We start from the raw sequence: 14,998 nt of genomic DNA on the forward strand, positions 1-14,998 counted from the left end.
ATGAAGGATTTCCTCTTTGCCCAGAACCAACACACTCCAAGGGCCTTTTCCTTGGCTCCCAGGGCTCCTACAGCTGTTCATGAATCAGTTTGTCCAGGCAGAGCTATTTCCTTTTTTTCTAATCAGTGGAGGAAATGGGTACACAGGAATAATCACAGAAGGACAGCCCAGGACGTTTCATTCCAGAGCACACAGAGCACTCGGACACTTTGGGTGTACAAGTACGGACACACTAAGGATGATACACAGCCTGTGCTTACAGGACCTGCAGAGCACGGACACATGTGGTTTATGGCAGCTCAGAGGATGGGGAGGGCTCCTTTTCCCTGCCAGATTTCCCTGGGACAGAGGAGTGGAAAGGAGAAACCCCTCTGTGTGCATGGGTCTGGCACTGGGGGTGTGAGCAACTGCAGCAACCACAGAATCCCAGGATGGTTTGAGTTGGGAGGGACCTTAAAGCTCATCCCATCCCATCCCATCCCATCCCATCCCATCCCATCCCATCCCATCCCATCCCATCCCATCCCATCCCATCCCCTGCCATGGGCAGGGACACATCCATGACCCCAGGCTGGTCCAAGCCCCAGCCGTGACTTGGGCAGCCTGGCAATGCTGCAGAGGCTCCTTCCTCCTTTTCCTGAGAAAACTATCCTTGGTAGCCAAAGGTAAACCCCATGATTATCAAAACCCCAGGCACTTTCAAGATCCATCCTTCTCTCTGTGTTATGCTTTTTCAGGAAATTACTCATTTCCCCATGTTTCACCCCAGTTCTGAGATTGGGAACACAGTGCAAATACCCATGGGGTTTTCATGGAGTCAAGAAATGCTCCTGAGGTACAATCAGGGTGAGATGGAGTTCAGCCTGCAAATGATGCCCACAAGAGAGCAACTGCCACAAAGGCCTTTATCTGAGGGCAAAATCAGCATCAACTGTACACTCACGAGAAAAAAACAGCATGCTGCTGTTTGATGTCCCTAACAGCATCATCTCTCTGTAGAGCGCTGAAAGTATAAGGCTGCTTTCTGTTTCCAACTCTGTGCTCTGCTGTGTTCTCAGAAAGCAGGAAAATGTGCTGCTAAACTCATCCAAAAGTAGAAAAACTTTTGAGAGTTTCACCATGAGACACTACAAATGCAGAGGTGTTTGTGACTTAGACATTCAAATCACATTTAAAATGAATGTGAACTCTAAAAGTTTTTGCTAAAACCCAAAAGTGTATCTATATTATATCTATATTTAAAATTGAAAAAGAAATTTAAATTTTTACACTTAAAAATTATGTTCAAGAAGGTGAAATTTGTTTCCAGGCTGTGGACTTGTAGCAATGTTTCTAAAAGGGGCCACTTGGGCTGCTATAACAAAATGTTGGAACCCTGGATGCTGAGAATTTCAGAGTTTCTGTGCTGGCAGACTCTGACCCCCAGGAGAACACTGCATTGACCTGAGGCCATGGAGAAGCTCCCAAAATGGAATGATAGCACTGGGATTGTGGGTGTGGAGTTTGGATAGAAGTGTGTGATACCACAGGGTGGGAAACTCAGAGTTTAAGGGCTTAGAATATAGTAATAGATATAAAGCAAGATGTAGGTTTTAGAGCGGAGGCTGGACCTTCTTCTTCTTCTTCTTCTTCTTCTTCTTCTTCTTCTTCTTCTTCAGCTTCTTCAGCTTCTTCTCCACCTTCTTCTTCATGGGTTTGGGTGGTTTTGTGTAATTGGACAGAAAAGTCCACATTACAGGCCATGGGTGGTTGGTTATTGGGTAAAAAGTGAAAATAATTTAGGTGTCATTTCTTAATTGGACAGTTTAGCCTTAAAAGATCTTGTAGAGAGGTATACGGGGCCATTTTTTACCTTGTTAAAGTACTGTAGAACTCACAGCTTGTGCGACTTTGATATAGATAAGAACTAATAAATATCTGAGTCCAAACAAAAAATACCATCTCATGATTTAATCCCAGCCTTAGCAGAAGTGAAGAATCCATTAACAAAATGTTTTCAAACCCTTCAATTTCCCATTGACCAGGAAATTATTCACCTCTAAGTACAAATGACAGGGGCTGGGCTGTCCTTTGGCTGTGAGCTGGGCAGGTTACACCATCCCCAGGCACCCTGTGGGGGTTCACACAATGAACCTTCTCTAATGACTCCTGAATCCCCTGTGTCACCTCTGTCCACTCAGAAGAGGTGGGCACAATTATTTTTATTTTAATTTTTATTTTTATTTTTATTTTTATTTTTATTTTTATTTTTATTTTTATTTTTATTTTTAATAATTATTTAAAGTCCGCAATATGGACTTTTCTGTTTAATTACAAAATATTACTTAAACTTATAAAGAAGAAGGTGAAGAAGAACTTGTTTTTGTTTTAAAACTTTTATCTTGTTTTATATTAATAATTACTATATTTTAACACTCTAAACTCTAAGTTTTTTACTTTGTGATATTATATATTTTTAATTAATGATACACTTGTAATTGTAGTATTATCAATTAATTTTGGAAGGTTTTTTTATGGCTTCAGGTTAAATGCAGTGGTCTTCCAGGAATCAGGGTCTGTTAGCACAGAAAGTCTAAAATTCTCAGCATCTAGAATTCTAACAGGCACAGGCTGTTTTGTTCCACCTCTCAGACTCCCATAAAGGACCTCAGTCTCCTCCTTCTCCACAGAATCCTCAGAATTCTCAGAATCACTGGGTTGGAAGAGACCTTCAAGATCATTGAATCCAACCCAGCCCCGCCCCAACACCTCAACCAAGCCCTGGCACCCAGTGCCACCTCCAGGCTTGTTTTAAACACACCCAGGGATGGTGACTCCACCACCTCCCCAGGCAGCCATTGCAGAACTTTATCACTCTTGATGTAAAAAACTTCTTCCTAATATCCAACCTAAATTTCCCTTGATGCTGCTTAAGACATCAAAAAGCTTTCCATTTCCAGAAGTTTGCTTATGCCCTGGTAGAGCACAAATAAAAAGTGCCCTTCAGGGAAGCCCTGGCAGCCCAGCAGTGCAGCTTTCAGTGCTTCACTGGCAGAAACTCCGATTATTGCTGCATGTTCCCTCTGTGAGCTCCTGGAAACACAGCACAGCCATGGGGTGCTGAAGTCAGAGGTGAAATGTGGGATGTACAGCAGCATTTGCAGCACGAGCTCTGCCCCGGCAGTCTCATGCCCAGTGTGTGGAGTGTCCATGGAGACTGCGAGGGACACGTCCTGCAGGACCTGCACAGCCAAGGTGCTCAGGCTGCTAAAAATGATTCACAACAGAAGGAATTGCAGGAGAGTGGGAGATGGCCCTGCACAGAGAGGTTTGTTGGTATGCAGGACAAGAGCACAAATGGACAGTGTGCGCTTTGCCTTTGTTTGGGCTCAGGGTTTGGATTCAGGAGCTGGGTTCAATGATCCCTGCGGGTCCCTCCCAGCCGGGCCATTCTGTGATTCCGTGGTTAAGACTCTGTAAGTATGGAAAGGGTTTTGCCTTACCTGGATCCGTTCATGTGGTCATACTCCCGTTTGACACTGACCCTCACGGGCTGGTTGATCCACTCCTGCTGGGGGGGCAGGGGGTTGATCTTGTGGGGCTGCCCAAAGTCGGGGCTGCCGGAGGCCGTCATGTCCTTGGGGAGCTGCGCGGCCGCGCCGTACGTGGGGTCGAACAGGGACTGGTCGTCGCTCACCACCGACAGAGCCTCCTGGGGAGAGACAGAAGCAGCCCTCAGAGCCATGGCTAAAGCAGGAGCTGCCCTCTGGCTCTCCCTCTGAGCTGGGAGCACCTGCAGGGCCCCACAGCTGCCCTGTGCTGGCTGCCACCGCCACCTGCCTGAGGAGCAAGAGCCCGGGCTCCAGGAGCCCCTATGCAAACCAGGCTTGCTCTGCTCTGCTCTGCTTTGCGGGCTTGGGGTGGGAGCAGCGTTCAGGTTCACCGGAGCTCTGCAAACAGCAGAGGAGCTGCTGGGCTGTCACCTCACGGGGCTGTGTCACCTCACGGGGCTGTGTCACCCCAATGCTCACTGTGAGCAGCTCAGCCCCAGTGCCAGTGACCGACCTGCCCACCTGCAGCACCGCTGTTCCAAAGCCAGCTGGTGTGGATGGGAACACCTCTGGAGTGGCATGTGAAGGTCTCTGCATCTCCTTTCGGAGGGTTTGTGTGCTGTTTGTGTTTTGAGGTTGCTGCCTGAAGGAGAAGCAGCCAGAGCAGGTCACAGTTATGGGTGTTTGTGGTGGGGAAAAAAATGCATTACTTTACACTTTTTGTTTATTTTGTGGGAAGTAAAGGGCTGGTGTGTTACTCAACTATGCATTTCTAGAAATGCTTGAAAACAGGAAATTGTTATCCTTTTTTTTTTTTTTTTTTTTTTAATTTTTCCCTCCCTTGCTGAAACTCCAAATATTGACAAAAAGTTCTGGCTATCAATTTCCTTGTGTGGATGTGCTTGAGTTTTCCAAGTGAGGAATGCCAGGCTCCTGATGGCTTTGGCACAGCCCTGCCTGACTCAAAGTGCATCTGGCAAGGGCTGCCTGCTCTGGAGAGAGCTCAGCTAACCACACACAACACAGCTGCCTTTATGAGTGGCGGGGCAGAAACCAAAGGAGGAACCTCCCGCACTGAAAGCAGCCCCCACTTTCATCTGAGCTGATGGAGCAGACTCCGAACCAAAGCTACAGACTCACCTATTCTGGGCACTCAGTGCTCAAAAGCCACCCAGCAGAGGCTCACTGAACACACAGCTGAAACCTGGTGTGTGCTAACTCCCCGTGCTCAACACTCACAGGGCACAGCCTCAACAGAGAGCTTCTAAAAATAATAATTTATTGCTCTCTCCCCTCCCCCTTCCCCCGAGTAGTTGTTTCAGAGGTTTGTTTTGTAAATTCTTCCATAACCAGGGAGGGAAAAAAATTCTGACAGCTTAGAGAAGTGCAGCTCCTGGAAAGACATGAGAATCTAAGCACAAATCAGATACCACCAGGCTCATGATATTGTCACAAAAAACATCAGTAATTCAGAGTTGGCTGGGCAAACACAAAAATCCCCCTCAGCCTGAAGCTAACCCACTTAAAGAGAGTCAGGCCTACAAAAACCAGCACTTTTCTATCTCTGATCTCAGATCGTGTAACAAACCCAAACAAGCCAAAGTGGCCTAGAATTTGAGTGGGCCTGGCTAAGCTTTAATTCAGAGGAACCCTCAAACATCTGCATAAATCCTGCATTTGCTGCACTTTGTGGTCAACCTCTCACACCGGTTACAGCCACTAAACAGCAAAAAGGAGTTTTAGCCCACATGGCCCAGTGGTGGTTGGTGAAAGGAGGTCACGCTGTGTTCAACCTTTCCTGCAGCTTTTCCTTGGTGCATTCACAACCTTTCAAAAATACCCCTCCCCTCCCTTTTTCAGCTTTAGAGTAAAGGAGGGAGTGGGACGTGTCCCTGGGAAGGACTGATATGAATTGTGTCAGAAACGCCTCAAAGGGCTGGCATTTTCTCCAGGCTGCAAACTTTGCCTGTGCAGGAAGGCACAAGAACAAGAGATGGTTCAGTCTTAAAGAGGAGCAAAGCCTTCCCATCAGAGATCAGGATTTGCTGCTCCTCTGACTCACTGAGGTCAGGATCCACCCTAGGCAGGGGTTCCCACAGACACATTTTCTGCAGCCTTCTACTTCCTCACGGTACACAAAGTGTCGGGTTTCCTACCTGAGGTGGTGGGTGAACCCCACATTGGGCTGCTGGACCTGCTTAGGGCCCTCTAGACCCAGTCTCATCAAGGCAGAGACAAGGGAAATGTGTGCAAATTCATCAGATTTTGTATATTTGGGTTTAGAGATTAACAATCTAAAAACATACTCTAAAAACATACACAAAATTGGTTTTGTTTTAGTGAAATATCTGGGAAAATAACTATAATGACAGTTATCCCGCAAAATCAGTGTGAGAGGTTGCTCACAAGATTTTTACAGGCAATTCAGCAGGATTTATGCAGAGGTTGGAGGGCTCTTCAGAATTCAAGCTTAGTCAGGCACTCTTAATTCCAGGCTGCTTGTTCTGCCTAAAGCCATTTTTCTTCAAAGAAATTTTCTAGTAGTAAAGAAATTAGAAGAAGGGATCTCTCTGGCTGTCCCCAAAACCCCTAAACTTATCAACACTCCACAGAATAACTCTGGACCAAGACCCTGGGGCTGCACGAAGTACAACTTTACACATACAAGCAAGTACACACTGCTCTGTGACACAGAGTATGTGGCACAGAACCTCCTCAGATAAGGATCTTCATTGAAAGACAAAGCGATGCTCAGACCTGCCTGCATGCAACTGGTGTTAACTGGGGCAGCAATAACCTCACCGGGGCAGCAATGACCTCACTGAGGCGCTGGGCCCGAGCTCTGCCTCCTGCTGCGTGAACGGTTTCGTCCTGAAAACAGGAGCAGAAATCCGGATGCTCCGGCTGCTCCTGGGGCAGGAGCGCCGAGCTGAGGCCGAGCTGGTGGCAGCACAAAGGCTCAGCAGGGGAGATGAGGAGAGATAGCACTGGTGGCACCTGCTCAGCTCCAGGGGCACGGCACCAGCGTGCTGGTGACATGCAAGGTCGGGTGGCACCGAGCCAGCCCCGCTGCCACAGCTCAGCCCTGCGCCCACATGCAGCTCACAGGAAAAGCGTGGGGCAAGCAGCAGGCAGCGCTTGCTGAGGGGAGCCCTGCGTGGGGCTCTCCTGGAAGGGCAGGGCTCGGCGCCAGGCCGAGGGATCCTGCACAGCCCTCCCAGCTCGCTGTGGGCTCAGCTCCCAGCAGAGCCGGCCAGGCCCAGCCTGCTCAGAGGGCATTCCTGAGGCACAGGGCAGCAGCCCCACCAAACACCGAGCTCCTCTGCCCTGCACTCGAGAGCTGCTCAGTGTTTGGAGGCTGGGAAAACACTCCGAGGTGTCCTGGTGCCAACACAGCCTGCCCAGAGGGGGCACAGCCCGCCAGGCACCCCACGGCGCTGCCTCGGCCTGAGACAGGAGCTGTGTGTGCTCCTCTGGCATATATGTTACCTTATAGTGCCTCTGGGAATAGGCTGGCCTCAGTTTTTCCAGCTTTTAATCACATTCCTGGCATAAATGTTGCCGTGGAAGCTCGCAGGTTGTCCAGCTCCCTGGGCAGCCCAGCCCCAGCCCCAGCTTCTGCCCCCCAGGGCAGCCCACTGAAATGAACAGGGCTTATGTATTTATTAATGTTCAGCTCTTTATTAAAAAGATCATTACACCCACCAGTGACTGCCCCAAAGGAGGAGCTGGCACACACTCCTGCATCCCTCAGGCAGGAACCCATGGTGTCCCTCCTATTTATACAGCACTTTCCAGTTGTAAGAGAGTGAATTATCAGGTTTGCCTCTACTTGGATGAGCCATCCTGACCCAGGTCCCAGGTTGAGGGGGACACAGCGGAAGGCACAGTTTGGCTGTGGCCCTGGGGGCAGGAACAGCCAACCTGACATTCTGTGAGGGCTGACAAGCCAGCAGGGCTTCAACCAAGTTTTCCTGATCTTGCAAAGGGAGATGACACGCACACTTTAGCAAGGTTTTACTTAATTAATGAATTGAACAGGACATTTGAGACAGGAGAAAGGTCAGGGGTACAAGGGCTGGTGAGGTGAGTAGTCAGTGTTCTCACCCTAGGTGTCCCAAATAACTGAGATTATTCCATGTGTGTGCAATGAGATTTCACTGAACATCAACTTTTAGCTCTCTACATTCACTTTTCTGGCCATAACCACATTTAAAAGGCATTGCTAAAGATCAAAGCCTCATCTTCCTCCGCAAAGGCTGCCTTAGAAGAGAAGACAGTGCTGAGTACCTGAACCATTGTGCCATGGAGGGATGACTCCACTGCTAGAGACCGTTTCCTTTCCTTTTGCCCCCTCCCCAGAATTTCACCACTCCTGGTCTTGTGAGAAAATCACTCCTGAAATATTTTTGTCAAGAGAATATTGCCAACACAGACCTGAAGAGCCCAGACCTAATAATGTAAAACACCAAAATCCGAGGTCCAGCAGCCTCACACACGGCCCAGGGTTTGCACCGAGGAGCAGTCCTGGAGTAGAGATGACTTTGGCATTGCAGTGTTTCAAGTCAGCGTTTCTGCTGCCAACATCTCATATGAGCACAGAGATAACATCAGACTTACAAGAAAATGAGTCAAATAAGAAATTCAAAAAGGAGCAGGGTCCGTGCTGATTGTGGGGCAGCACATTAGGGAGGATCGGGCACTGGATTGGAGTGTTCTCATACCTGCCCCCAATCTTAGGCATCACCTTTAGGGAGCATTCCCCTCTCCCTGCCTCCCCCTCTTCTGTTGCCCTGTACTGTGCACACTGAGCCCTGGCCAGTGCTGCCCCTGGGAGACACACAGGAATCCTTTGGACACACTCTCAGATATCCACTCTTCCCTTGCTCCTAGTCAAAACAAGAATTGGCTCTGCAGCTTTTACAGACCACTTTTCCTGACGTTTGCTCCTGCTATTCCACCTTCCTTACAGGATGTGACTGGGGCAGGGACTCCCCATAAAACTGTAACCATGAACATTTGATTGCCAACAGCCACAATCCAGTCTTGTACCCTTCACAATCCACTTAAGTCCTGCTTAGCATTTCCTGGCTGCAGCTGGAGATCCATCATCTCCCTGGTGAGTCCAGCAGGATGAGAGCTGTCACTTCAAGGTGCCCTGTTCTTCCCCCTGGTACCCACCTGCAGCACTGCCCACTGTCCCCCACTGTGCTGCTCACAGCATTTCCCCACTGAGCTGCTGGTGGTGGGGCTGGGACATCCCAGCTGCTGGAATCCCTGTCCAGAGCTGGCCCTGCCCCAGGAGGGATGGGATGAGATGCAGGCTGCTGTCACAGAATCATGAATGGTTTGGCTTGGAAAAGACCTTAAAGCTCCTCCTGTTCCACCTCCTGCCAAGGGCAGGGACACCTTCCCCTGTCCCAGGCTGCTCCAAGCCCCCTCCCTTGCTGTAGCAGCACTCAGGGTTAAGACAGCAGTAAACATTTAACACTGTGTCCAAGCTTCTGCAGATCTGAGGATTTCTGTGAGTATAAAAGCAAGGTTTCATTTAATAATTTTAGAGCATCCCACACTGCAAGATTTTGTCCTGTCTACACTGGAGACTTGCTCAGAGCCACAGAGCAGGACAGTTACCTGGACAGAGAGCCACCCACTCAGCCCAGGCTGCCTTTTCTTCCCTTTCCTCCCTTTTCCTTCTCTTTCCACCCAGGCTGCTCCATCCAAGGCTAGCTTGGCAGCCTTGGAATACACCATAGTTCCCTCACAATTTAAATGAATGGGAAACCACAACGTGGTAACTCACGTTAGGGGGAAACAAAGCAGGAGTAAAAGCAGCAGAAATAGCAAAGAACACTGAAAACCACCAATATCATGCTGAAATTAGACAGCTCAAAATTTGGGCAAAATGATTTGGTAAAACTCCTCAGAAGGAAAAAAAATACATATATCTTTATCTTTTGGGGGTTATTTTTATGCTCACCATTTCCATGAAATTTTGTATCAAGTGGGTAAAAGAAGGCTGCTAAAATCAATGCTTTATTATTTTCATCTCAAGAACCCCAAAATCAGACTCAAAAAGGATAAAAATAGAAATCATTCTTCTGTACTTCACTTCTCAGAAAAGCACTTTACTTCAGGCACACTTTTATAGGATCTGGACCAAAGAAATTTTTTCCTCCGTCTAGACTTCACATTAATGGTTTCAGGGCCTATTTTGGTTTGTTTCCAGCCAACTGGGAATAACCAGGTGACAGTTTCTCTTTCCCAGCAAGTTGCTGCATTAAGCATAATGATAAGGAGGCTTAAACCAGGCCTGGAACTGTGGGAAATCCCCAGGAAAAGCCTCTGTGAGGTCTCAGCACAGGCCCAGGAATGGAGGTAGAATTTAAAAAGAACCTGCCCAAATTATCTCTGTGGCCTCTCGACCTCTGGAAAGTAAATGTGGTGAAAGCTGAGGCTGGAGGGACCATCCCATCCCCATCACCTGAAATCCTGGAGCGTGCTGCAGCCCTTCCCTTGGGGCATGAGCAGCTGTGCAAGGAACAGGAGCAGCCCTCCAGTCCCCAGCTGGCTCATCCCATCCCTGGGCTGTGGCAGGGAGCTCCCCAAGCACTCCTGCCCTCCCCAGTGCTCCCCACCCTGCTGGGACTGGCACTGGGATGAGGTGTGTGTCCGCTGGGACAAAGCACAGCTTCTGGCTGCCCTTCCCAGAGAATTCCCTGGCTTCTGTCCCCATCCAGTTCTGCCAACCAGGACACATGAGGCAATTCAGGATGAGGACAGAGTGAAACCTTTACCTTTGGCATGGCTTGGGCCAGGTTTCTTATCTTGGAGGTGATTTCACTGAATCACTGGAAATCTGGTATCTGATCAAAGCCAGAGAGTGGCTCTGACTGGGATGGACAGTCCTGAGCTGGTGATTTTCTCAGGAGACTGAAGTGACACAGAACACAAAAGGATTCACCTCTGTGGATTAACCAGCCTGACCCTGCTCAGGCTGAGGACTGTACGATCTCACAAGATCTTTTCCAAGCCATGTCATGTTCCCAGAAAATCAATCGGCCTTTGCCAGGTATTAGCACTCCCCTCAGTCACTTTCCTGTGCTTGTATCTCCACTCCTCTGTGCCCACAGCTTTTCTTCCCCAAAGGTATATCCCCTTCTCACTGAGACTGACACTGTTGGGTGATTGCTTCCCAAGGCTGAGCACTCAAATCCACCGAGATCTAGCTCACCTTCCTTTTCATTTCATTTCTTTGTCCCCTCAAGCTTTTAAAATAATTGTCTTGCTCTGAGCAGATGTGTTTGTAAACAGAGACACATGGAACTAACTGGGAACATGCACCCTTCAGTAAATATTATTGTAGCATTTTTATAGTCTTCTCTGCTGAAGAAACAGGGAGGGAAACTGCAAGATGGTTTCAGAGTCTGGCTTGCAGACAAACCCCAAGAATCCTGGAGCATAAATGTAGAAATGCTGTGCTGACCTCAACTCTGTCCTGGAGCACCCAGTGCTCAGCCCCTTGCCTTGATGTGCTGCAGAGGCTCTTGCCAATGGCCAGTATTCCATCAGGATTTTGCAGACTGACCCAGCACTTTGCATCAGGAGAGCTGAGATCACCCCGAGCTGCATCTGCCATTGTCCCTCAAAGCTGAGCTTCTGAGGGGTATTTTTACTTGCGTCAGAAACTGAGACTGTGACAATCCTGCTGGTTTTGTTTCCAACATGCAGAGAGAAATTGAAGCTTTTCAATATAAATGATTTGCCCTAGAAAGGAAAACAACAAATGGAGAAACCCAAAAATACTGGGGGTTTGTTATAGGAGAAGGTTTGTCCCACCTCTGGGCTTCCTCTGCGGCTGCCTTGGACATAAAGCAGAGTCCTAAAAACATGAAGGAATAGATGCAAACCATGAAACCTTATCTTTTCTCTTTGGGTCCATACTGCCAAAGCACTGGAAACTGTAAAAAAAGCATTCTCCCAAGAATTCAAGAGGTGGGAGGTGGCAGCTTTGGGAGACACAAATATTTCAGGTTGTGACTCAAAGCTCCAGCAGTGCCCATTCATTATTTTTATTCCACTTTGATACCATTGTCCCGGTTACATTCACAAGCCTGTGTTGTATCCTGTTTTGTTCCCTGACACCATTCCCTGCACAATCGCAGGAAACCCATCAGGAAGCGGCCATCGGGGGCTGTTTTGTTTCCATCCGCAGAGAACAAAACAAGCTCCTGCAGCCCGAGATGACTTATCCCAGACTGAGGAAAAACAACAGCACCAAAGGATCCCAGCAGCATCTCCAGGAGCGAGCACAGCCTGCGCTGCTGCCTGGGCCAGGAGCCTGGAGCACCTCAGCAGCTCTCGAGGGAATGCTCAGCTAAAAGCAAGTATAAGGAATAATCCATCACTGACACCTACAGTGCATAGTGAAGCTCTGGACACTCTATGGGGGCACACACAAGTCCAACACAATCCTGCAGCTAAATCCAAAACGAGATGTGGCTTGGGTTTTCCAGTATGAGGGCTTGAGTCTATTTGTGTCCTGAGCCTTTAGCCAGGTTTGGGTTAAATCTGAGCTCAGGCATTGAGTGCCCAAGACACCCAGAGGGCAAACTCAGGGTTTGAGCCCAGAGCAGGTTCCTTGGGCAGGACCGGGGCTTGCATCACACGGAGCCCAGAGATAAGAGGAGGGAGGGAGTTGGTCCTGGACTCACAGGAACCTGTTTGTTCCCCAAGGAGCAGATGAATACTCCTGATCCAGCACCAGGAGTTTGATCTCTGTCTCTGCACCAGACAAAGGGCTCTGACTAGGATGGACAGGTCCTGATGGAGAGATTCCCAAAGAGCCTGAAGTCATACAAATCACACTTTCATTTACAGGTGTTGGAGCCACAGTGCCATAAATCCCTCTCAAATATTGTGACTGGCCCAGGTTTCCATTTCCCTGCCCCTGGGCACACCCGGTGCCCTTGTACAGCACTGCAGCCTCTGCTGGCTCCTGACCCACACCCCAGCTGCTCTGCTGACCCTGGCAGAGGCGCTGAGGGTTGCCACCCTGCTGGGATGGCATGGATCTGTGTTTTCCTTGTGCACCGAGCCCAGCCCCTGTGGCTCCAGTTGAGGGGATTGTTTCTGCCTACGCCTATAGCGAAAGCAGAGATTTTGTGAACAAGCCTGCCCGTGGCATTCCAAGGAAAACAGCTCCGCAGGATTACACGGAGATATTTTCTTTGTCAATCTCCATCGAGATATTTGAACAGGAAAACCCAGTTTACACCAGTGGAAATTCCCAGAGGCTTTTGATTTCTTTACAAAGGAACACTGATGTTTTAACTTTGATGCAAGAGGAAGGTCCTGGAAGGATTCAGGGCTTGCCATCACACCTACCTCTTGGACAAAAAGGCTGAATCCCATCCTGGCATCTCAGCTGGAACCCAAAGTTTACATTGCCATACAAAAAGGGGTTGACAAGGTGCTAGTCCTCCTCCTGATATCAACCATGGCAGAGCAAAGACCACCCCACCAACAGTTCCAGGGAGCTGCAGCAGGGAAAGAGCCTCTGCTGCATAAATGTAGTGAAGCTCTTGCTGAGGACAAACATTCCCACTAAATAAGCACGTCCAAGGCCTTCTCTGGTGTTACACCTACAAGAACCAGGCTTGAATCAGCAAGAATCTACAAGAAACAGGCACTGCATACTGGCTCCTGGCTCACCCAACAGCAGATGTGACAGTAAAAATGAGAGAAGGACTTTTTCACAGCTGAATTAATGTCCCCATACCTCAGTTTCCCTGTCTGTGTGATGCTGCCCCCTAAACAGCTCAGATTTTGTAAATCCCTTGTCCTTGGAGAAGGAGGCTACAGAACAGCCAAGTGTTATCCCAGGGGTAGGATTGATAGACAAAGCAAAACTGACTTTCCTCTGAGACTGAGCAAAAAGCCCTCTCCAAAATCTGTTATCAGCGACTATTAACAGAAAGGCTGTTGGCTTTATCAGTGTGTCACTGAGAAGGGCTTTGAGCCTGGCTCAGATAAATGAGGTCCCTTAGCACCTCAAGAAATCCCAGAATCATAGAATGGTCCAGGTCTGTCCCCAAGGACAGTTTTCCATGCCTGGGAGACCCAATGTCTGGTACAGCAGGGTCCGTGTGTGAGCCCCTGGCAGGGATTTTGGATATTCTGCTGCAGGGAGGGCAGATAAGAGCTGCAGCAGAGGCTCCTGGTGAGTTTGGGAGGGACTGGGAGCCAGGGCTGCCAGGAGGAAAATCCCAGCCTGGAGCCCACTCAGTGTTGTGACTTTGTCCAGGTCACTCAGCTCTGCATCCTTTTCCTCTTTCACACTGTCCCCAGGAGCCAGGTTGGGGCTGATTCTGCAGGTTTCTGCCATCCCCAGGACCTCTGCTCAGACCTCTATGGGATTCACGTTACCCTCAGCAGATCCTCACCTGTACAATCAATGTGATGGGTTTGTCCTGGTTTATTTTGCTGTATTTTAAATGAAAATCATTAGCTCTGAGTTGATAACTAAAGTAGGGGCTGTCAAGTTCTGTCATAGCAATGATCTCAAAATATAAAGCCACCATCTCAGGGGTGCCCTGCAGACACAGATAAGGCTGTTGCAGTAACTTTGCAGCATGGGAACCAAGACAAAGCACCAAGTCATCGTGTCAGTGTAGCTGACCAAGACTAAAACCATGACTAAACCCCAGGCCACCCCTGAAGCTCTCTCTCCTATAGAGTAGAAGATCTGCCTTTCCTCCTGCACTTAGGGGTGCTTTCTGAGCTGACTGCAGCGTGTCTTCCTTTTGCTGGAGAGTTTCTTGCACTCAGCCTGGGCTCAGTAACACAAATAAGAAGCAGAACCCTCGGCACATCTCCATGTTCTCAGCAGAGCTGATAGCACTGCTCTTATCTCCAGCAGGGCAAGTCCCCTGAGCTGTGTTGAAAAGCCTTTTATCAGATGCAGTGTAAGGAGAACTCTCTCTGAGATGTAGTTCTGCAGCTTTGGCAGCAAAGTGGGGCTTCTGAGTGAACCTCCTCTGGTTTTATTTAGTGTTGGGGTGAGGGAGCAGGACAAGGTCCTGTTTGTGGGGCTGGCAAGACAGGGCTGCTCCTTGGCTTTCCTGAAACAACTCCCCATTCCCTGAGCCAGAGGAAAGCCCTGTCAGAAATGGCTTAACGATCTTCTAATATTTCCCTGCAATTAAAGGGCACATCTGTCTTGCAGACCCTGTCCTCCTTTGCTAAAGCGTAGGCATGAACTAAACAGTCTGTGGTGTCGGGCCCAGGGTAACAAAGGGGCCCATTCATAACCCAGCACTCGGCCACTTTGTGTGTGTGAAGTGAAGGAGAGTTTGCATTTGGAGAATAACCTGTGCTGGAGCGAGCAGGAGACTTCTGCTCTCATAAATCATTCAGCTTTCCCTGCTAATAACCCAGCCTGCCTCCCAGCCCTGCCTGCAGTGAGC

At 48.9% G+C, this 14,998-nt stretch overlaps 1 protein-coding gene across 7 annotated transcripts in view; it reads right to left on the reverse strand.

Moving 5' to 3' along the window:
- The window catches only part of FLI1 (Fli-1 proto-oncogene, ETS transcription factor), an 88,975-nt gene that overhangs the window by 36,717 nt on the left and 37,260 nt on the right, over positions 1-14,998 (reverse strand). For all 7 annotated transcript variants that reach the window (XM_085560090.1, XM_085560093.1, XM_085560091.1 and 4 more), the window contains one exon: positions 3,483-3,691. In XM_085560090.1, the coding sequence (XP_085416216.1) occupies positions 3,483-3,691 (209 nt within the window). The remainder of the gene's footprint in view (positions 1-3,482; positions 3,692-14,998) is intronic.

This window comes from Lonchura striata, chromosome 24 (genome assembly GCF_050655825.1).
Source record: "Lonchura striata isolate lonStrDom1 chromosome 24, ASM5065582v1, whole genome shotgun sequence".
NCBI lineage: Eukaryota > Metazoa > Chordata > Aves > Passeriformes > Estrildidae > Lonchura > Lonchura striata.